Genomic DNA, 21197 nt, shown 5'->3' with positions numbered 1-21197 from the left:
GTCAAGACGGCGGGTCAATCGAAGTCAGTGAACATAAAGACGGAACAGAGGGCTGCACACACACACAGAGCACAAAGTCACGTCGTTATAAAAGGAACAAAGTGATAAATGAAGACCAAGTTTAACCTCACGGGTGGTGTGTGTGTGTGTGTGTGTGTTGGCTGATCCCTCTGTTCCTCAGGAGAAATTCACCAGGACCGACCCCACATTCACACAATCGCACACCTCACATTCACGCAGACATATCGAGAAAAGAAAAAGAAAAAAAAAAAAAAAAAAAAAAAAGAGAAAAGCCACGTCTTCCTCTCCTCAGTAAAAGCCATGATTTTATATTTAGGCTATTTGTGACACAAATCAACCATCAACAAACCACAGCCGTTCAGGCAGGCCTTTAAAATCGTTATTTTTCTATTAATTCTGTACAGATTATATATTTTATTTACACACTGAACAGCTTGTCAACTTCTCAGTGTGGAGGCAACCCAAAACTTTGCAAACATTCACTGGTGTTCACACGTCTGCTGCCGCTCTGTGCTCATCCCTGCCTGCTTTCAGACAGACCCGGACATCAACGCCTTCTGTTAATATAAAGTCTGCAGCACTACTCGCCTTCAACAATCGCCCAACAAACAAAGCGATCGGGAGCACGTTTCCCCTCACTGTGACGCTTAAAATAATAGATTCACACGCCTCATTCATTTCCCCTTCAGTTTGTCTCTGGCTTTTCTCAGTGCTGCATAGACCTGGAAATAATGAGAGCTTCCTCTCATGACAGTCTCGAGAGACAGATGCTCGCCCCGGTGAGCGAAACTCAACTGACGCTGATTGAAACCAATCTGAATTGCCGATTACTGTAGCGATTCAGCAGTCACAGAAATTACATGCACCTTTATTTTCAGTGCTTACTGTTGGTAAGATCACATCAGACTCCAGTTTGAGTTGTTAATCTAGGGCTTAAAGTCAGATGCTCGCACCTGGAGACACAGCAGGAGATTTAAAAAACAAAACTGGGCAATGGGTCACTAATCCTCTCACATCTGGAAACACACACTCACACATTACGGATGATTGGAGCAGCATGGGAACAGAAGGGGAGGAAGGGGGTACTAAGGCCATGATTATAGTGGATGAGAGACAGAAAGAACAGCATTTATTCAATTCCCTATGTCCTTTACTGTAATGGGATTTAGTCATATAAAAAGTGTTTTCTATCCAAGAGTCATTCATGCACCCAAACAGCCTTTCAGTGCTTTTAATACAGACATTACACCAACTACAGCCGGCATCCGCCTTCTCCGTCAGTCTGTTGCATACGTAATTGTTCATTTTTGTATGTACATTACTCTCCCTCATAAGTTATTTCGCTCCTGCTGCTGTGGAGCAGCAGATTTGAGGCAGAGTAAAGCTTTATTAACATCAGATCCCCCCTATGTCTCTCTCTCTCACTCACACACAGATACACACTCGCACTGTCACGCACACATGTGATCTACCAGCTGGTCTCTGGTGCTCAGCTGACAGACAGTAAGGGGAGCTTTAGTTTATTAGGTTTAAAAAAAAAAAAAGGAAAGGAAAAAAGATCAAGCGCTTTCTTTCACATGGAAAGGTGACTGGGATGGATCTGTGTGGTGGTGGTGGTGGTAGTGGTGGGGGCTCATACAGGTGAAGGTGGGAATTTGCGGTGGGGGGGGCCTAGCTGAGAAGCTGGCGGATCTCCTTGTGCATGTGACACAGGAAGTCTACGTATGACGCTCCCCCGCTGGCGCTCTTGTCTTCGACCAGGAAGTGTCTGAATATCAGCTCGGCCCTGTCTTCCTGCTTCACCACCATCAGCTGCAAAATGACAGAGAAAGGTGTGTGAGAAAGAGGAGGCAGACTTGATACAAAATGTGCCCATAAAAAATACAATTAAATAACGTATTGAGCATCCAGCTCACAATTATTGCAACAAGACAAACATAAAAGTGTATTAAAAAAAAAAAAAATCAAAGCATCTCCTAAAACTTACATCATGAAATTAAAAAAAATTGAGTTTGAGATTTTCCGTTTTAATATTCACTTAAATGTTTCATCAATTATTAAAAATAGCTGCCTTTTAATTCTTTGTTTATCTCCTAACTTTCCAATTAGGACCAAACACTAGGTTAGATACACGTATCGGGAAGTCTGCGTTACAGAAGTTAGAAAAAGACATTTATCCACCTAAATAACTGGACTGACCCGCCCAAAGCAGCAGACAGTGCACAAAAGAACTGAAGAAGAGAGTGCGTGCAGGGTGGAGTGAGTGGAGACGAGGGTTGGGAGTGATTTGTGACAAAAGGATAGCACAAAGAGCGACAAGAAAGGTTTACGAGATGGTCTCGAGACAGTTCAGGTTGAGCATTTTGGAGACAAAGTTTGAGGCAAGGCTGTGATGGATTTAACATGTACAGAGGAAAGATGGTGAATATACTGGTGCTGTTGGGCAAGAAGAAAAGTGGAAAACCACAGAGGACATTAATGGATGCAGTAGAGGAGCTGCAGAGCGGTGGTGTGACAGAGGAGGATAATAGGGATAGGGTGAGATGGGGGCAACTTGAAGAAGAAGATGAAAAATCTATTTCTCAACAGAGGTAGCATGCAAATTGTTTAAAGTGCACCTGTTGCACATTTTCTTATTGTCTGTCATGTAGACATTGTTGCAGTGGTGGATTCTCATATTAACATGGCCAGAGTTTCCAATAATGAGGTCAGCAGATGTAAAAATAACTCCTGTTGACCAAAAGCTCAGGTTTCAAGCTGCCTTAAATTCTCAGTTTAGACAGTTTGTTTTATGTTTTTGGACCTGAATGATGCCACAAAGATGGTATCCTTAAACAGTCTTCTCAGTCACGCATCACAGAAAACTCCACTCAGCTGCTTTTCAAACCTTCTGTTTAGGAGCAGCAGCCAATCAGGGAAAAGCAGGCTTAAAAGGAGAGGAGTTAAAAATGGCCTGTGGGGTAGCACTAAGAGCCAGTATAAGCGAGATAAGGATTATTTTGAACTATGAATCATGCAAAGCTGCCCAAACCATAAGAGGCTCCTTTTCAGAAACATTATGGGGTAAAAGAAGGAAGAGAAAACTTGCCTTCATGTATCGTGATCGCTGTGCTCTGAAAGAATAAATAAGCTCTCTGAGAGCCTGAGAGATGGGGTTGTCAAGAACAGGCAGACTTGTCTGAAACAAAAAGCAGAAACATTCAGAAAATATATTATACTTTAAACCATTACAATACAGGAAACAACTGTAATATCACTATTATAAAACTGTTTATGTTGTGGTAAAATTCACATTAAACATTCAGGATGACTGATTTTGTTAGCCTTTCATTAGAACTCTCTTCAATACCACGTTTGAGTCGATCTGGCTGAAGCTCGGCGTGCCAAAGATGTTAAGCAGCAGCTCCTGCTGAACGCTGGCTCCCACCCACAGGAAAAGGTGGAGCCCGGTCTCCAGCAGGTAAACTCCTCCTTTTGACAACCTCTCCTCAGAGTCCCTCACTGCCACTGGCAACGAACCGCTTTCCAATTTCATCTGGAAGATGAACAAAAAAAATTAGATGCTACTGTCTGCTGGCATTTCAGCCTGCTGATCAGGTGGTAGATTTAGTTCAAGCTAGCTTACATTTTAACAACAAACAGAAATAATTTCATTTGAATTGTATTTCTGGGGCTTTTTAACATATCACACACCACCAAGGATGCAGTGTTCAGCATCTTGCCAAGAACACCTCAAAACTTTACGTCCTGAGCCACAGCTACCTCAGAGTGGTCACATGTTACAGAATTTGGGTTTTTCTGATGATCTGAATCCTGTATTCATACACTATTTAGCCATAAACCTCACTAAAATTTTAATATTTAAACGAATGATACCAGACAGATATCAAAGCCAATATAGTCAAAAAACACAAAGCAATTTCACTGTGTGCTCTTTGAGAGCATCACTGTATTCATTTGTTTGCATTTGGCTTCATAAAACAGGCTGTTGCACTGACCAAGTGAGCAGCATCAGAGTGGCCATATCATATATGAACTTATTTCTAGTGTTACCCCCAGTTTTAGACTTTTGTGGCCAAAGCATCCAGCCGAGAACGTGAACAGATTAGATTTTTGGGGGCCTTTGTCTGCGGTCTCACCACTGGCAGCAGGCGGGGGTAGAAGAAGACGTGACTCTCTGCAACATCCATGCAGCTGATCAGCTGTCTAAGGTAAGCTCGGTCATCCAATGAAACGTCGGCTCCAGGTAGCAGCACATCACTCTTCAGCACGCAGTTCAGATATACTGGGAGCAACTTCATACACTCTGGGAGAATCAACTGGGGAACGAAGAAAACAAAACAAAAACCCACTGTCATCAATTCAAACGCCTAATGACGAGTAAATATGCTGAATCAGTTTATGAGAAAGGCAGGTTTTTGTGGGTTTGATATGAAACGGATATAGATTATAGCGAGGAAAGGGATTCATTTGATTCATTTGTATTTTAGCTTCCATTATTCATCTGTTGTTTTATCCATAAAAGCGTCATGAAAACAGTGATTACAATCATCATCTTGTGTTTCGTTTGAGTGCAGTGCAGCTTTTAAACATTCAGTTCTGAGTCTCTCTGTGAACCGTGTGTGGATGTGGATGCTTTCACAGTACCTGACCAGCAGATGAGGGACTTGCACAGTTCTTCCTGTAGCACGCCAGAATCTGAGCACACTGGTTCACAAGAGTTTCTCTCACTGCCTTAGTGGGGTTGCTGAGAACGCCACGGAAAGCTGGAAGAAACCAAAAACACACGCACTCATGTATCACCTGCTATGGTGCATTACACTGACATCTAAATGAAATTAACTGCAACCACTTTTCTCTCAGATATCTAACATTTACCGTCTTTGCTTCCCTTCAGTCAGTGACCTTAGAAAGTTGTTGATAACAGCAAGCTCTCAAGAGGAGCTACAGCTTACTACTGTTAGGCAATTTGCAGCTCCGCAGGAGCAGCTCAGCACTGTTTGGTATTATTTTTAGAAAATGTTATTCATTCAATTCTCCACTCACACCTCGTTAGAGAACACTGGAGGGAGAGAGAGAGAGCATTTAAGGAGTTCACACTCCTCCACAGCACAAAAACTCACCGTATTTGGAGAAGTAGTTGATGATTGTGTCTGTCTCACAGTTGCGGTACAGGTCAGCCAGCTGAGAGCAGCAGTTCACGGCCATGTTGTGGACGCGGAGACGTCTCTGGCCGCTGCAGCTGGTGTACAGCACGGCACACTGCGAGGAAACAGGTTTTATTAGAATGAACAGAGACACAAAACTTTTCATACTTCAGCAATGCTGTGCGACTTACGTTGCCTCTTCTTGAAACCACTTAAACGTAACCACAATCACCAGTCCTCCACATCAAACGAGTATATTTGGCAACTTTCTATATTACCTTTATCTGAACATTCATTTCTAAACAGCTAGCCTCAGTCTTTCCTATCCTTGATCTAGAGGACAAGCCCTTGTTCTATTCTGCAGATCCACTTTGAGTTTGAGGGCGACGTTAACCAGTACCACCTGTAGCAGGTGGAGAACTGGTTCAATGAGAGCTCACCAAGGCTGCAGAACAGAACAAAGACTGCTGCCGACAGCTGCAGTGCATGACATTTATCCTGGAGTTCACTGAGATAACTCACAGGAGAGCAAGCGAACTGTACTCGCCCCTTTTTAAATAAAATATCTGCAGAGGAGAACTCTATCCATCTGACATAAACACAGTGTGATGCCAGATGCTTTACTAAATCATCGTTGCTGCCATTTGTAAGAACTTTAAACCCTTTGAAAAGCCTGGTTTGTTTACACTCTCCTTTGAGGATTTAGTTACAAGCATGCACACCTGCATGAGTGCCCCCGTCTCCTCGCTGAGCTTGTCATCGTGTTTGAACTCAACAGTGATGGCCTTGTCACAGTCGAGACCTGCCAGCTCCACATCTGTGGTGTTACTCATATAAAAGGAGCCGAAGAAGTCCGTTGCTCGGATGCCTGAGGGGAGGGAAATTAAAGTCAGCTGTTACATGCTACATCTATAGCCCTTTTTTGTTGGTTTTGAAGTGCTGAAGTCTCACCTGTGCTGGTTCGCACCCTCATAACAGCATCAAACCCAACTAGTTTCTGAACGTCTCGTCTGAGGTCGTTTAAGAATCGCTCCTGATCCGACTGGGCCTGCAATAAAGAAAGCACATAGTTATACAATCCAGCTGGTGCTGACTCACAATGTTTTCTTCAAAGTGGCTGGATGTAGAACATTGAAACAAAACTCTCATGCTATCTATTGGAGTGACACTGAAGAAGGAGCAGAATGACTTTTGCTCACCTGGAAGTAGGTGTATTTATAGACTGAACCTCCAGTGGAGACGGGAACCACAGCTAATGTGGCAACATCCACATACTGGTTGGGGAAGAGGAAAAGATCCACACAACAGCCCTGGGCTACACACTCCTTAGCCAGAGAGCTGTAGAAACCCACCTGAGGCTGAAATAGCGACTGTGGACGACAAGAAAGGAAAGAGAGTGAGCGAAATAACACAAGAAGTTGACCTGCTACAATATGAAGTCATGTCTCATGCTACCTTCTCCTTGTCTGTTCCAATCAGTTTTTTGTCTTCTCTGTTTTTTAGTTTTCCTGGGGCTTCCGCGATGGGCAAAGAGGTGTGAAACACAAACAGCTTCCCAGCACAGTCAGCAGCCTGTGGGGAGAGAAGACACAGGTCATCAGACTGTGACTCAAATAAATGGCACTGGAGCACCACCTACTGCTTTTCTGTGTCAGAAGCTGTCATTAGGAAAATGTTTCAAAAAGTGCATAAGCTAAAGGGCTCCACAAAGCTGCAGTATAAGATAAACAGGGTTTATTTTGAACAGTGAACACAAAGCTACTCTAGAAGAGTCCAAAAATAAAAATATGGAACTGAAAATAAGTGTAACAGGCCCCTCTTTTAAGATCGATTTAGTCAAAAATTAAATATAAACAAATGTTTTGTTTCAGAGCTGCCCATCGTTGTAGCTTTAACCCTCTGGGATCAACGTACGCGACGGGGCGTCCAAATCACATGACCAATTTAAGAAGACACGGCAACAAGATACAGTCTCCATTTCAACTTGTGTTGAAAGTACCGACTTCAAAATACATAGCAGTTTTTAAATTGTGTCGATAGACCACATAGAACCAGAGTTATGATAAAAAATATACACAATGTTTTTTCCTGAATACTGTCGTCGTGTTCACTGGTGGGAAATTTTTTTATTTTTTTTAAAAACTGCATTTCAGTGCTAGCAAGCACTCTAAAAAAAGAGGACAGACAAAAAACACCCTCTTGCTATTGGTGGAAAAATGTACCATATCGACTTTTCAAAAAACTATATGGCCACATGTGGCATTTTTATAAGTTTTACCAATGACACAGCGAGCGAAAGAAACACCTCCTGCTTTAAGGCCTGTGGTGTTCTCCTATAAGAGGTTATATAAAACACGCCTGAGGCCTTGGCTGCATTTTTATGTAAATAGTTGCAAATAATTTTGTTGTTTGCCAAAGTCGTGCATAGATTTTTAAAATGTACAATTTATATTTGCATTTAAAGTTATTAAAATGATTCGATAAGATAACCTTTATTAGTCCCACAGAAGGGAAATTAGCTAAATATGTTTGTGGTTTTTACAGAAAAATATAACTTTTTTCTACTTTTTGATCAATTGTGTTAATACAGTAAGTGAAAATGAAAATATAACTGGAAATTCAGACATGTGAGGTTGTGCTGAAAAGAATGATACCAAACAAGGCAAGGTAAACTGCTTTTAAAGGTGAAAGATAGACGTCAAATCAAAAGCAGTAAAAAGCAGCCAATTATACCCGGGACCCCAGAGGGTTACTATTTGGCAGCAAAAGCAAATTTCATTAAAAGGTTATTTATTATTTACATTAATAACATAAGCAGTTTGGTACCAAGTGAGAAAAAATGGACATTTTAAAGGTTTTCAAAGGTTGAAAGTTAACTTTTATGTTCATCTTCAAGAAGTCTCTAAGATTTCTGGACCTGGACACAAAACACGACAGGCGTTTACCTTTAGTGCCTCCAGTCCCGCTTGGATGACGGGTCCAAACACCGTCTCCGTCTCCCTGGTATCTGCAAACATCTCTGGGATCTGGTCCAGCAAACTGGAAAAACAAGCAGCAAGTAATTAACCCAGATCAATGTGTCTGACCGTCTGTCTATTCATGTATTTGTCCAAGTGTCAATGTCCACTTTATAGCTGCTCACCTCTCGATAACTTGTCTGCTTTCATTTACATTCACCAGGAACCCGTCAAGCAGGGGTACAAACATGTCTGACACGTCTGACACCACCATCATCTGGGGCTGGGCCAAGCTCGACTTGACGTTGTAGAAGTGCAAAACCTTGTTGTAGGTGACAAAACCCACTCGCACTGCAGATTCCACTTCGGGATTCTCCCTGAATCAAAAAAATAAATACATAAATAAATCAAAACCACATTCCCTGAGATGAGCTACAAATCTGACAGTACTTTTCTTCATTCAGGTGTGTGCTTGAGTACCTGGGGAGGCAGTCTAGTAGGGTCTTGAGTTCCTGGCAGACAATGTTGACCATGCCGCTCTTCACAGCATTGTAGGACACATCAATAAGGAAGATGAAGGCTGGAGGCGGAGGGAGCTTGTTATTCTGTAAACAGACAAGCCATAAATAGATACACAGGTACATTCAGGAATTACTCGTTGTTTAATTGGATGTGGTCTCGGACTTTAGTACCAAGACTTAAACAACATATTTTTTTTTCAGATTCTTTCCACTTTACATGTCCTCAGTCCTAGCCTGATCAAGCATGTCACATCTGGAATCCCTTACTTGGGTTAAAGAAAACTAGAGCTGCCGTCTGATGGTGATCGTTGTGCTTCACTCACATTTTTTGCTCAAAAATACTAAATCTAGTGCAGGCTTTTTCTTTAGCCACTGCACATTTTTAAGTTCAGCCAAGATAACAAAAAGAGAACCTCATACTTTATCAACAACATCTAACCAAATGAAGAAAAGTTTCTAATGTATTTATCCAAATAATTACTAAATAATAACTACAAAAACTAAATAGCAAAGCAAGTGTTAAAAGCTTCTATTAAGTCAATATGTTTCTAATCTTGTTAAATAAGAGGAATTATGATATTTACTAAGACAAGACTCATAATAGATCCAGTTTCTTTGTTAATATCACCATATTAAAAAGGTAAATAATTGAAAATTTAAAAATAAATACAAAATAAGATAAGCGCTATGATGGTATGAGTAAGTATCAGCCACTGTCATTGGTGATATATATTTTTTAAAGATCCCATCCCATTAATATCGTATCCACCAAGGCCCATTAATAATTTAATCATACTGAGATAGAGACGTTTTAGTGAGAATTAATCACTTATTATTAAACCATAAAATTAATTTTAAAAAATGATGATTGATACATGGTAAATAGTCAGCTGCAGACTTATGAGGTACTTTAAAGCATGAAAACCCCACAGTAAGACTTTTTTCCCCTCATGGAGCTTTCAATCGTGGGTCTTACCTTACAGTAGTCAACAGTTGCAAGGAATTCATAACTGCCCAGTGAAAGCTCTGGCCGGTCGTAGCAGTCCACCCTCTTACCAGTGTGGTCCAGATGCTGGAAGTAATGTGGAGGCACTGTGGGGGGAAAAGCAGAAATGATATCAACGCACATCAGGGTACCATTTATAGTCTCTCAAACGCTGCATCTTTTCACATATCACTATGGACACATGTGCTCACCCTCTGTGACACAGCTGCAGAAACCACACTGGAAGCGGCGACCTCCCTCTATGAACTGCATGTATGGACACATGTAGGCCTTGCAACGGTTGCAGCGGATCGGACCGCTCTCGCCGTGGTCCACCACGAGTGGAGGGGCCTGAGGAGATATTCGCGAAAAGAGTAAGATGAAACTAAACTTCACCAGGACGAGAAAAAGGATTCAAACACCCTAATGTGGACACAATTACTCAACCGAGACGCAATATGTACCAAACTGTTATCAGTTAAAAATAAATAAGTCATGCCCTACAGCTGTTTTTCATACCCAGATGACACAACATGAAAGTCCAATCCAAATGGATATATATTAGGCGTGATGACAGCATGAAACAGGGTCATGCAGCCACTCCCACCTTTGATTTGAAGAGATTATCCCACTGACATTACGTGCATCCTCTGATACTATCTACATATTAGGCTTTTTCCTGAAAAATAATCTTTTATCAAATCTGGCTCCGAGTAATAACTGTTCCACTGTTGCAGCAGAAGATGCAGCCGCAGATACCGATGAGATGAAGACAATGAAATGCAAAAGAAGCTTGTTAATGGGACAAATAAACAATAGAATATTAATTTTCAAAGACATTCAGCATTTTCAAAGATATATTTTTGCATTCAGAGCTTGTTTGCCTTTTTTTTTTTTTTTTTAAAGTTCAATCTCTAGGCAGAAGATTTTCTTCCTAATACAATACTGCATTTCCAAATGAGAAAAAAAAACCCCTGTCTAATCGTAACTTACAGAATTCACAACACAAAAGAGATATGAGAGAGCGCCAGAGCAAAGGAATCACTCACCTCATCAGGTGGCAGCGTGGCGAGGGGCTTGATGACAGCAGCCAATGGCACCTGAGACTGCTTTGCCATATCAGCTGTGCAAGGCATGTTGTAGGCTGTACAACGAATAAACCTGGGACTGGCATTCCCTAAACACAAGCACAGTTGCTCCATTATTATCAATGCTAAATGTAAAAATTATTTTCAAGAATGAGTTTAGTGTTATCTTGTTAACTATTTGGACAAATGAAGTGAACTCCAGGATAATTGTGGCTGAGAAAACCAGAGAGGACAAAAAAAAAAAAGAAGAACAACCTTGGTCTTGAACCTGGAAGTTGGTGGTGACCAGTGGTGGGGCTTGACCCCTGACCCCTGTGGTGAATGGCTCGGTAGTTTTAGCCTTGTCATCCTCTATTACCTGGATCTAATAAAGAGGGGGAGACAAAAGGTGGCCCACGTTCATACATGATCACAGCATCAATATAAGACATTTATAGGACACACTATCCCCGAGTCTCACAAAAATTAAAAGAGGCACATGAAAACCACTCATGCAGGAAAAGACTTGTATACAACTCCCCCACACAGAGATTTGCAGCCACTAACACACAACTATACCCTGTGTTGATCAGTGGACAAAAACAAAGTCAATTCATGCTGAAGCCATTCTGTCAGAATTTAAAACAAAAAATTAAATCCCGGGAACCGGGAAGGATTTATCAAGGCATGCCTTAAATGCAAGAGACTTGATGGTAAATCCAATCCAGGCTAGCATGCAGGGCTTGGAAAAGGATTATAGGCGTTGTGTGGGTGTATAAAGTTTACTTTGAAAGACAGAAGTTCTCTTAAGAACCAGCTGCCTCAAAATCCTGACCAAAAACACAAACAGTGAGGTGGGCAATGGTTATACGACCTTGTGTACAGGCTGTTAATGTGTAATCTGAGTTTCACAAAAAGTTGCACTACATCTTAGTCATTTTTCCTGACAGTCTCTTGAAAACTTGAGACAGCTTGAGACTTTAGAAAATGCTTTTTTTTTTCTTTATTGTTGCAAACTGGATGAAAAGATCCCACAAAAATCAGTCAGACAGGAAACCATTAAAGATTAAAGGGTCATGGCACAGATGTGCCTCATATTCACCATTCAGTTTTTGAATGAATTATACAAAGAATAACATTTTACTTAAGGAGCTCTAAAGGTCATGGTATGGAACTAATACACTCACACTCATCATTATTTCATGTATTTGTGCTATGTTAAAGGATTAGCAGGATAAATGTACTGGTTTCACACCTACTGTCCAGATTGAGAATGGTAACAATTTGGGCTGTGCGATATGACCAAAATCTCATATCCCGATATAAGACATCTATCGTCCCCATAACGATATAAATCACAAAAATTTTACATTTTCTGAAAATTCTGTGAATCTCGGGCAGCTCGACTTGCGTGAAGTGTTTCCAGCTGGGCGTCATGTACCTGAGTCGAGTGTTGTAACCGATGCATGAAACTATACATTTTTAGACACAAGTTGTAAAGGCCGCTGTTTTCTTTGTGAGTATTTATTACACAGCGTGCTGCGGGGAAAAGCCTGTTCTAACATTTGAGTCGAAGGTTTATTTTTTTAGCACCTGACGACTCTTTTTTGCTTCTCATCCGTAAAGACTCTGCATACTCTTTCACGTAATTCAGTTTATTTTGAAAAGTCTCAACAGGATCTTGAGCTATTGTGAAAGGTTTATGTGGAAAATAAACAAGTGGACACGCGATGGTTTTACCGTCGTTGTTGCTAATGACAACACATAAAAACAGGTGCTTGTCCGTCCGTAGTGTGGTTATATAAAATATAAGAGAAAGAGAGAACTTTAAGAAATTAATATAGCCGCTACAGTGGCCATCAAAACGATGAAAAAATATTGCCGTAAACAGTTTATTTTGCGACACCACGAAACAAACGATAGCGTAAAATGATAGATGTTTTAAATCGTCATCCGATACATATCGTTATATCGAACAGCCCTCGTAACAATCTTCTCATCCAGTTCTTAACAAGAAAACACAAAGAAACATTTTCTACAATGTTAAACTTTCCCTTGAAATATTACGTCTTTGTTGTGTCTTGTTTGGGCTGTGACAATTTCATCTGGGCATTTCTGCTAAAAACATATCAGATATCGGCATATCAAAATGTATCTGTGACACAACAACTGGATCATAACATAAATTTTTAAAAAACTGTCATGATCGCTAACTTTAAGGGAGTAGAGGAAAAAGACAGGAGGAGGAGGCAGTGGGTTACTGCAGTCAGGCACAAAGAAGAGGATGAAGCAGAGGAAAAGGCACACAGGAAACTTACTGGGCTTGGGATAGCGTCTGGATCTATTCTATGTCTCGGTTTCTGCACAGCCGGCATGTCAGACGCTTGCTTTACATTCAAATGTTTGTCCAGCAAATTGTGCAAAACAAGTAAATACAAAGAGTAAAAGATAAAAAGGAGTGTGAGAGGAGAAAGATCAGCAAGACTGAGCTCAGCAGCAGGTAGCATTGCTTTTATGTAGACAGAAACACATCAGTATTATTGATTAGTTATTAGTAATATTGTAAGCTCAAGTGGAAATAAGTTTAAACTAACTAGTGGTAGCAAACATGCTTAGAATCTGAGGTTACATAGTTAAAAAAGGTTAGATTTCTTCCATTCTAGAGCTTTGCAGTATGAAAATAATACATTTACAATGAAATCCAAATTTATGACCATGTTGAGTAAACACACATGCATTTATCACATTATTTACCAACTTGCCATCTTTTTTCTAGACCGAGAGAGATGCTGTCAGGTGTAAAAATGGTCCCACTTCAAAAACTTACTCTAGGAATAAACTGCTGAGATATTTTAATTCTTATTACTGAACTAAACTCTGAATCTTTTATAATAAATTAAATTAATCTAAATAACAGTTGTAAGGAGAACACATAATAACAGAATTATCACACAGCTCTAGGTGCAGCATGCAAAAATCATTCACACTCAGTGTCCACTTAGGCCTATAAAATCAAGTGCAATACCATCAGATTTCGCATAAATTCCACTTTTAAGGGAAATCTTTTATAGATTATATGAACATCATAGTTAAAAGTGATGTTATACTTAACTACGCTGTATTAATGTGTTAATATGCAACAATTCTAACACTGAGAAACTTGTTCCACCTTCCTTGCTAACGCTACTTTGGTAAAATGTTTAAAGACAGATGGGCAAAGATTTGAACTAAATTGCATCATAAATATTCATTATTTTTGTTTACGATCCATCATGTGAAGAGATTTTTCCACACAACTTTTTAATTCAACCAGATGAAAGATAAAAGATAAGATCTAATAAGGAACAAAGACTAAAAATCTGAAACTTAATTTCATAGGACTGTTGCATATGAAGTGTGGATCAGAACCAAGAGTGAAATTTTAGAAAAAAAGAATCTAAACCCATATGTGGGTCGAAACTTGCAAAGGCCCGGATGTAGCCTGGGCCATGAATTTGAGATGGCCTAGTTGTTACATTTATTTATTTCCCCTGAGGGTTGAACATTGAGAAAGCCTCGCAATATAATGCAGCTCAGTACATCATTACAACCAAATACAGATTCTAAAAGTTGGAGATTTAAGAATTGGTTTTGTGTGGCAAACCAAAACAATTGAGAATTAAACAGTATATGTATTTGTGTCAGCTCACCGGGCTAGGAATGGCATCTGGGTCAAGTCTTTTCTGTGCAGGTGGAGCAGGAGCTGGTGCTCCATAGTTTGGTTGCCCAGGGTAAGGGCCTGAATACCCAGGCTGAGGGCCTCTCACCTGCCCAAAAGCACCTGCAGAAAACAGCAAAACAGCTGAGATACAAAGAAAACGAATGATAAGCCTTTTTGATTTTACTTTAACAGCCGTCTCCTAACCATTCTGCTGAGGAGGGTATCCTGTCTGCATCCCAGGTTGAGATGGAGGCTGCTGTAGTGGCCCAGGAGGACCTGCCGGGCCCTGGGGTCCTGGAGGCAGGTGATTGCTCTGAGCCATGGAAGTGGGAGGCATTTGAGGTCTAGGAGGATGGTGCCCTGAGTGATAGGGGGATGGCTGAGATGGAGGGGGTTGCTGCTGGGGTGGCATGGGACCTGGGTACTGGCAAGAGGGGGCTGAGGTTAGAGGGGGGCCAGGAGGAGGAAAAGAACCAGGCTGAGAGCTAGGAGGGGGGCCTTGAGGTGGAAACGAGCCTGGGGCAGAAGGCGGAGGGCCAGTGGCAAAGGAAGATTGACTGACAGGTGGAGGTGCTGAAGAGAAAGGGGGCTGGGGTGTAGGGAAGGACTGCTGTGCCTGGGACACTGGGGGAACAGGAGGTTGACTTTGTGTAGGCACCGGACCCGAGTAGGAGGATGGAGGTAAGGTTTGCTGAGGAGGAGGATGTGGAGGTACAGAAGAGGTGAACTGCTGCTGCTGCTGAGAGGTAGGGGGAAGAGAGGAATTGAATGGCTGTTGAGAAGAAGGCGGTGGGCCGCTATAATATTGCTGAGGAGCTGCGGGGCCGCTGGGAGGTGGCGGCTGGGTGGGAGCAGAGGACACAGGGGGTGGGGCTTGGGTGTAGGAGGCCTGGGGTGCGGCCGAGTACCCAGTGCTGACAGGAGGCTGGGAGCTGTGAGGTGGAGCTGAATAGAGAGCGAAAGACAATACAATCTTTAAATATCATAAAGAGAATAAAAGACTGCATGCATTAAACTGAAAAACAAATCTATTCAAATTACCATATCCTGGCCCAGCAGCGGTTGGTGGTCCAGAGGTGATCTGCATCCCCGTCATCTGGTTGGTAACCTGCTGCATTGTGGATGGGGGTCCATAGTGTTGGGGATAAGAAGGGTGCGGCCCCGATAGGTTCATAGCACCCTGGTTGTACGGCTGAGAGACAGCAGGTCTGAAAACACAAAGCTCTTTCAGTAGTTGATTGCACTAGGAGACACTGATGTTAGCTTGCATTCTCCACTCTAATTCATCCCAAAGGTGTTCTATCAAGTTGAAGTGAGGACTCTGTGGAGGCCAGTCAACAGGAAGGGGCCATTCCCAAACTGTTCCCACAGAGTTGGGAGCATGAAGTTGTTCAAAATGGCTTGATATGCCGAAGCTTTAGGAGTTTCTTTCACGGGAACTAAGGGGCCGAGTGACTGAAAAAAAACTGAAAAAATAACTGCACACTATAATCCCCCCTTCACCAAACTTTACATTTGGTACAATGCAGTCACAGGTACAGTTGTCCTGGCAACTGCCAAACCCAGACTCATCCACTGGATTACCAGAGAGACAGGTGTAATTCGTCACTCCAGAAAACATGTCTCCCAGCATTTTTTACACTACTGCATCCGGCGCTTTGTATCATGCTTTGTGATGTAATGCTAAGATGTAACTGCTTGGACATGGAAACCCATTCAACGAAGCCCTCTATTCACTGTTCTTGAGCTAATCTGAAGGCTACATAAAGGTTGGAGGTGATAGACTCTGCAGAAAGTTAACAACTTCTGCACACTATGTACCTCACCTCCTCTACCATCTAACCTTTGAATATTTATAAATGTCATACCCATGTGAGTTGTGAAGATATGCTGTGCAGTGTCCTCTCCCTGAGCTGTGACTCTGCTCTGACACGTGCACACAGAGAAGGTCAGGGCTGACTGACACAGCTTCTTCTATCAATTAAACAGTATAAGGTGGCCATGTTTTTAAAATAAAATATAAACTTTCAGTCTGTATCCTCAAATTTACTGTAACTGAACTAACATACTGATTAGGACAACCTGATTACAAAATTGTCCATGTTTTTACAAGGAATGCACATTTTTAGCTTATTATTAGCGTATCTTGGAGCAAATCCAATCAGGATAACAATATCCTAGCATGACAAGCTCACCTGGTTCCTCAACATCACCTGTCCTAATCCAGCCTTTTAAACAGCAGATAAACACAAAAAGAAATGCAGAGTATTGGCAACCAAGGTACCTCCTGCTTTCTTAAATTTCAGTTTCTGTGCAGTTTGTCGAGTGCCTTAACACATCACTGTTTCTAAAAATGTGCTTTGGTTGGTTTGTAGTCTACATGTCACTCCTGTAAGGAAAGCACCAGATTTTGACAGTCTCAGTACTAGTATCTGGGGTATTATAATGGATTCTGTCAACTGCTTCAATAAACTTGTACAGCAAAGGCGAAAACAAATTACCTGGGTGGTGCCTGTGTAGGAGGTGGGGGTCCATTCTGCATGCTCCCTTGACTCTGACTGTACTGATTGTACTGCTGAGGTGCTGAGACAGGCGGGGGTCCAGAGGTAGGAGGACCCCTGACAGGACCTGAAATGCAAGAGCCAAATAATTACTACATATAGTGACAAAAAGCAACTTCGCTACCAAATAATCGTGAATCAACTCTGGTATGAACCTTAGTATGTTGAGATAACTGAGGTTAGGGCTGGGCGATTTGGTCTAAAATCCATATCACGGTATAATTTGAAGCACGTGCGGTAACGATATATATCGCGATATATTCTTGTCTTCTGTATAACGTATTTTCCACACTATAAGGCACACTTAAAATCCTTTAATTTTCTCAAAAATCGAGTGTGCCTTATGTATGAATTCTGGTTGTGCTTACTGACCTCAAACTGATTTTGGAGTGCAGAAATCTGTTAAAAATTTTTGATGGATTGTCAGAGCATTACGGCTGCCGTAGTGAGGAGCTTTGCGGAGTAATCTGGGTCCAAAACTCCGTCCCCTCAGGTCCGAAAGTCAAACGAACACTTAAGAGTTAAAAACGGTCTAAATTCTTTCATCTTTAATAAAATCATCAGCGTTGCTGCTTTACCAGGTGTAACAATTAAGTTTAACATCCAGGCATCCATGAAAACAGAATTTATTAAATTTAACGGAGTTAGAAGTTAGCAGGAAGTTAGCTCGCTAGTTTCCACCTAAACATGACATACCATGTTCTGACTGAGAGATTTTTGAAACTAATTCAGCTTGATGACATCATCAACATGCGCTATCGCGATAGAGCGGTATAGTCAAAATCTCTATCGTTGGCCAAATTTATATCGTTTCTATCGTATATCGTTTATATCGCCCACCCCTAACTGAGGTAACACTATTATAAGCCAAACATATTTTTCCCTCGTGGGTTTGCACAGATAGAAAACCAAGATAACAAATGCTGTGTTTGAGGAGTATCAACCAGATTTGTAAGACAAGTTCATACAGGAACTTTTTTTCACCATTCAGACTGTAAATCTGACCCTAATAGTTTGTTTAAAGGGAACCTATTATGCCAAATATCTATTGTTGCAAAGGTGGATGCTCATAACAAACATGACCAAATATCAAGTCAACATATGTACGACTAAGTCCAACAATTAGTTTTTTTCTACTCTTACGTACAATGTCAACAAGGGAGGGGATATTTCTAATATGGTCATCTGAGATGCAGAGCTCTAGCTTTGAGTGCAGAAACCCCCTCCCCACCTGCTGTTAAAACCTTCTGTGTGCAAAAGGCAGCGAATCAAAAGCAAAAGTAATGACCAGTGGATTCAAAGACTAAATTTATGTCTCTCACATAACAGAGATATAATTTATATTTCTGGCCTACACAAAGGTTGGTGTATAGTTGGCTGCTGTACTTGAACGTCACTGGCATTAGTCTCAGAAAGATGTTCAATTATATGCTGAGAAAAATGACACAGCAGGAAGAATAATACCTGCAGGTACAGAGAGGATTTGATGATTGCAGGGCATATGAAGTGTGAAATGAGTGAGAAACAGAGATGAGCTGGTTACCTAAGTCAAGAGGAGAGGGGAGGTCAGAGACTGGGTTGGCTGCCAAAGCCTTAGAGGGAAAGCTTGTGAAAGGAGAGTAACCTGAAATAGAAGAAAAGAGGGGAAGGAGGCAAATACAAGAAGATGAAGAGAAGTGCATGAAGCAAAGTGAAGGAAGGAGAGGGCAGTTGAGAATCAGATTAGTATGCACAGGTGCTGTGCTTTTCTCACACATACATGATCACTCACATGGCAGGAGGCATGTAGGACACTCCAAGGTTATATCCCTCTGAATGCTTAAAGTACAGCCTACCTGAACTGCTGGATGTCTCACTCATGCGCACATTTTTTAACAAACTGCACTTTACCTTGCGGTGGAGCCCCAGGCTGATAGGCTGACGCAGGGCCATTGTAGGGTGCGTAGGGTGCTGGATAGCTCCCATCCAGGGGAGCGTAACCAGGCTGGCCAAAACTAGGCTGGGGCTGGCCATATGGAGAGGCCATTGGCGTGTGCTGGTTTACATTCATCCTCAGTTCATCCCTAAATCTGGATGAAATTGTGAAATAACAATACAGTTAGTTACTTAGATGTCATAGTTAAGGACTAAACTTGTTTCGCCTGCTTCGTGTGTGTGAACAATAATACAACCAGGGCACCTGTAGTGTGAAAGCCCCTGAAATAAGGACGGTACTGATAAAGGCTGTTGTGAAGGTATTGTGTTTCTCTGAAACAAAGACACAGACTCTTTCAAAGAGCAGGGGGAATCTGTCCACAGCAGTGCTTGCACATACTGCTAGAACATTTACTGACAACTGTCATGTTTAAGAAAACGTTTTTTCCAAAGCAGTTTAAACAGTAAGTCTAACTAAAATAACAAGATCTTAACACCCACATAAAACATAATGGATCCAAAATGAAGTTTTTGGCACCAAGCACCTGAACTAAAAAACAGGCAAACTGACACAGAAGAGCTTTGCCCTGCAGGACTCTAAACTCTAACTGTCTACAGTCTGACATTATTATTTATTTATTATTTAAATCCCACTGACTTATGACATTAACATTTCCTGGTTCAGTGACAAAACCTTTATTGGCTTTTTATGTTTGACTTGGCCACACCCTCAGCCTTTTGAGTTTTTACACAATGTGCTACAAAAATTAAATAACATTAAATAAAAAGATTACAACCAAAAGAAAGTAAACAAACATTAATATCGAACACCTATTGCTAAAAAGACACAAAATGCAAAATTATTATGCAACTCTTTTGCAGCTGTGAAAGTGGTATTAAAGATAGTATCAGATAATACCTGAGTACAGGTTTTACAAGTTATTAAAGAGAAAGTATTGTAGACAACTAAAAGGATTAAAAAAATAGTTATGACTAGTTATATCTAAAGACTGTATAGTTAGAAAACTAAAATAACCATTTAAGAAATGGGTTTTAGACGTTGTCAAGCTGGTTAAATAAGCCAATAAAATGCATGTAAGCAACTTTTCATGCTGTCTGCATCACAGAAAGTCAGTGTTGTCTTGCCATGACTTTTCTAAACAACTTATAAAATCTAATACTTAAAGTGATGAAAACCACACTCAAAATATCTCAAATGAGAAGATGGAAAGTAAGTCAATCCTAAATCGTCAATAACATAAAATAAAAACTAAATAAAGCAGTGAGAAGAAACCAAATGCTGAATTATGAAAACCAACTTTATGAGCATAACTCCATCACATGTCAACTTTAACCCTGCTAACAGATGTGGGTGAGTGGTGTTTTTATTCACTTTGTTCCTGGACACAGGCCTAAAATATAAGACATGAGTGATCAGTATCGTCTGACAGACAAACACGAGCTAAACCAGCGGGGCCATTGAATAATTCAGCAGTGCAGGTGCCACAGCGAGAAACACAATCGCTGGAACCGTAACTGTTCTTTTACTATGTCGGGCCTACCGAGTGACCCACATCTGTTCTAAGGTGCACTGCTAAAGGTTTGGGCTAGTAATTTTATCCAAACATCGGAGAACTTTTTAAAACTCACACAGAAATAGGGTGTTTGAGAATAAAAAAAACAAGTGCCAGGTAGGGAAAAGACTGTTTTGTAGGAGGAAAGTGTGAAATCTGGCGAGTAGTAATGCCGCCGCATTATAATTAGCTCGCTAGCAATGCTAACATTAGCCGGACAACATGTCAACCAAGAGCCAAAAACAACTTGCCTCTCTTATTATACAAGTAACTGTTCTGACTCTAAGTAGGGGTCAAAGCAGGACACGTTCCTTATTTAACCACACTCCAGCTACCCCAGCATGCTAATGTTAGCAACCACACAGCCTGAATCATGACAGCACATCAGCTGTGACCAAATGCTAAGTTAGCTCGTAATCTCCTAGCTTTTCGTCAGAGCGGTGCTAGCAGTGCCTTAGCATTAGCCAAGCATTAGCAAACGTAGCGAAATCCAAGATCCCCAGCGAAGCCGGGAGGGCAAAGAATAAACCGTATCAAAACCTAAACCTACCTCCAAAGTGATGTAAATAGTAAGGCTGTCCTAGATTTGATGCAAACTCTGAAGCCCGGTGGTCGACAAACTGAGACGCCGATGTCGTACCGGGGTGTTGCTCACTAATCCCTTCTCGGTATCAGAAGCGGACATTCAGCGGAACTGCTGCAGCGCTGTGCCACGTCCACATCCGGACTCCTCAAAGTGACTTCCTCCGA

General features: G+C 41.3%; 1 protein-coding gene across 3 annotated transcripts; it reads right to left on the bottom strand.

Annotated features, from left to right (window-relative positions):
* Positions 1 to 1549: 1549 nt before the first annotated feature.
* On the bottom strand, positions 1550 to 21161 carry sec24c (SEC24 homolog C, COPII coat complex component). 3 transcript variants are annotated; one of them, XM_080872668.1, is made up of 25 exons: positions 20998 to 21161; positions 18850 to 19028; positions 18503 to 18583; positions 16900 to 17026; positions 15440 to 15606; positions 14603 to 15343; positions 14388 to 14518; positions 13017 to 13085; positions 10975 to 11083; positions 10681 to 10808; positions 9844 to 9982; positions 9623 to 9738; positions 8606 to 8730; positions 8311 to 8502; positions 8114 to 8207; positions 6624 to 6740; positions 6368 to 6538; positions 6120 to 6216; positions 5891 to 6036; positions 5145 to 5283; positions 4669 to 4787; positions 4161 to 4340; positions 3371 to 3556; positions 3110 to 3199; positions 1550 to 1833 (listed from the first exon to the last, which is right to left on the bottom strand). In XM_080872668.1, exons 2-25 carry the CDS (start codon positions 19007 to 19009, stop codon positions 1693 to 1695), a joined length of 3765 nt encoding a protein of 1254 aa, XP_080728794.1. In that variant the 5' UTR covers positions 19010 to 19028; positions 20998 to 21161; the 3' UTR covers positions 1550 to 1692. The 3 variants fall into 3 exon arrangements, with proteins under 3 accessions (XP_080728794.1, XP_080728795.1, XP_080728796.1); XM_080872669.1 differs by lacking the exon at positions 13017 to 13085 and having other exon boundaries at positions 20998 to 21160; XM_080872670.1 differs by lacking the exon at positions 18503 to 18583 and having other exon boundaries at positions 20998 to 21160.
* Between the last annotated feature and the right edge of the window lie 36 nt (positions 21162 to 21197).

This window comes from Rhamphochromis sp. 'chilingali' (genome assembly GCF_963969265.1).
Source record: "Rhamphochromis sp. 'chilingali' genome assembly, chromosome: 22".
Classification (NCBI taxonomy): Eukaryota; Metazoa; Chordata; class Actinopteri; order Cichliformes; family Cichlidae; genus Rhamphochromis; species Rhamphochromis sp. 'chilingali'.
Note: the sequence above shows the minus strand (reverse complement) of the source record. Positions and strands in the feature narration are given on the sequence as shown.

Excerpts from the sequence above, each read along its gene's own strand:
- sec24c (XM_080872668.1), bottom strand. The coding sequence starts at position 19,009 with ATGAATGTAAACCAGCACACGCCAATGGCCTCTCCATATGGCCAGCCC. Across the intron at positions 8,731-9,622 it reads CAACTGTTGACTACTGTAAG|AATAACAAGCTCCCTCCGCC; the intron begins GTAAGACCCACG and ends GTCTGTTTACAG. Across the intron at positions 4,788-5,144 it reads CAACTACTTCTCCAAATACG|CTTTCCGTGGCGTTCTCAGC; the intron begins GTGAGTTTTTGT and ends GGTTTCTTCCAG.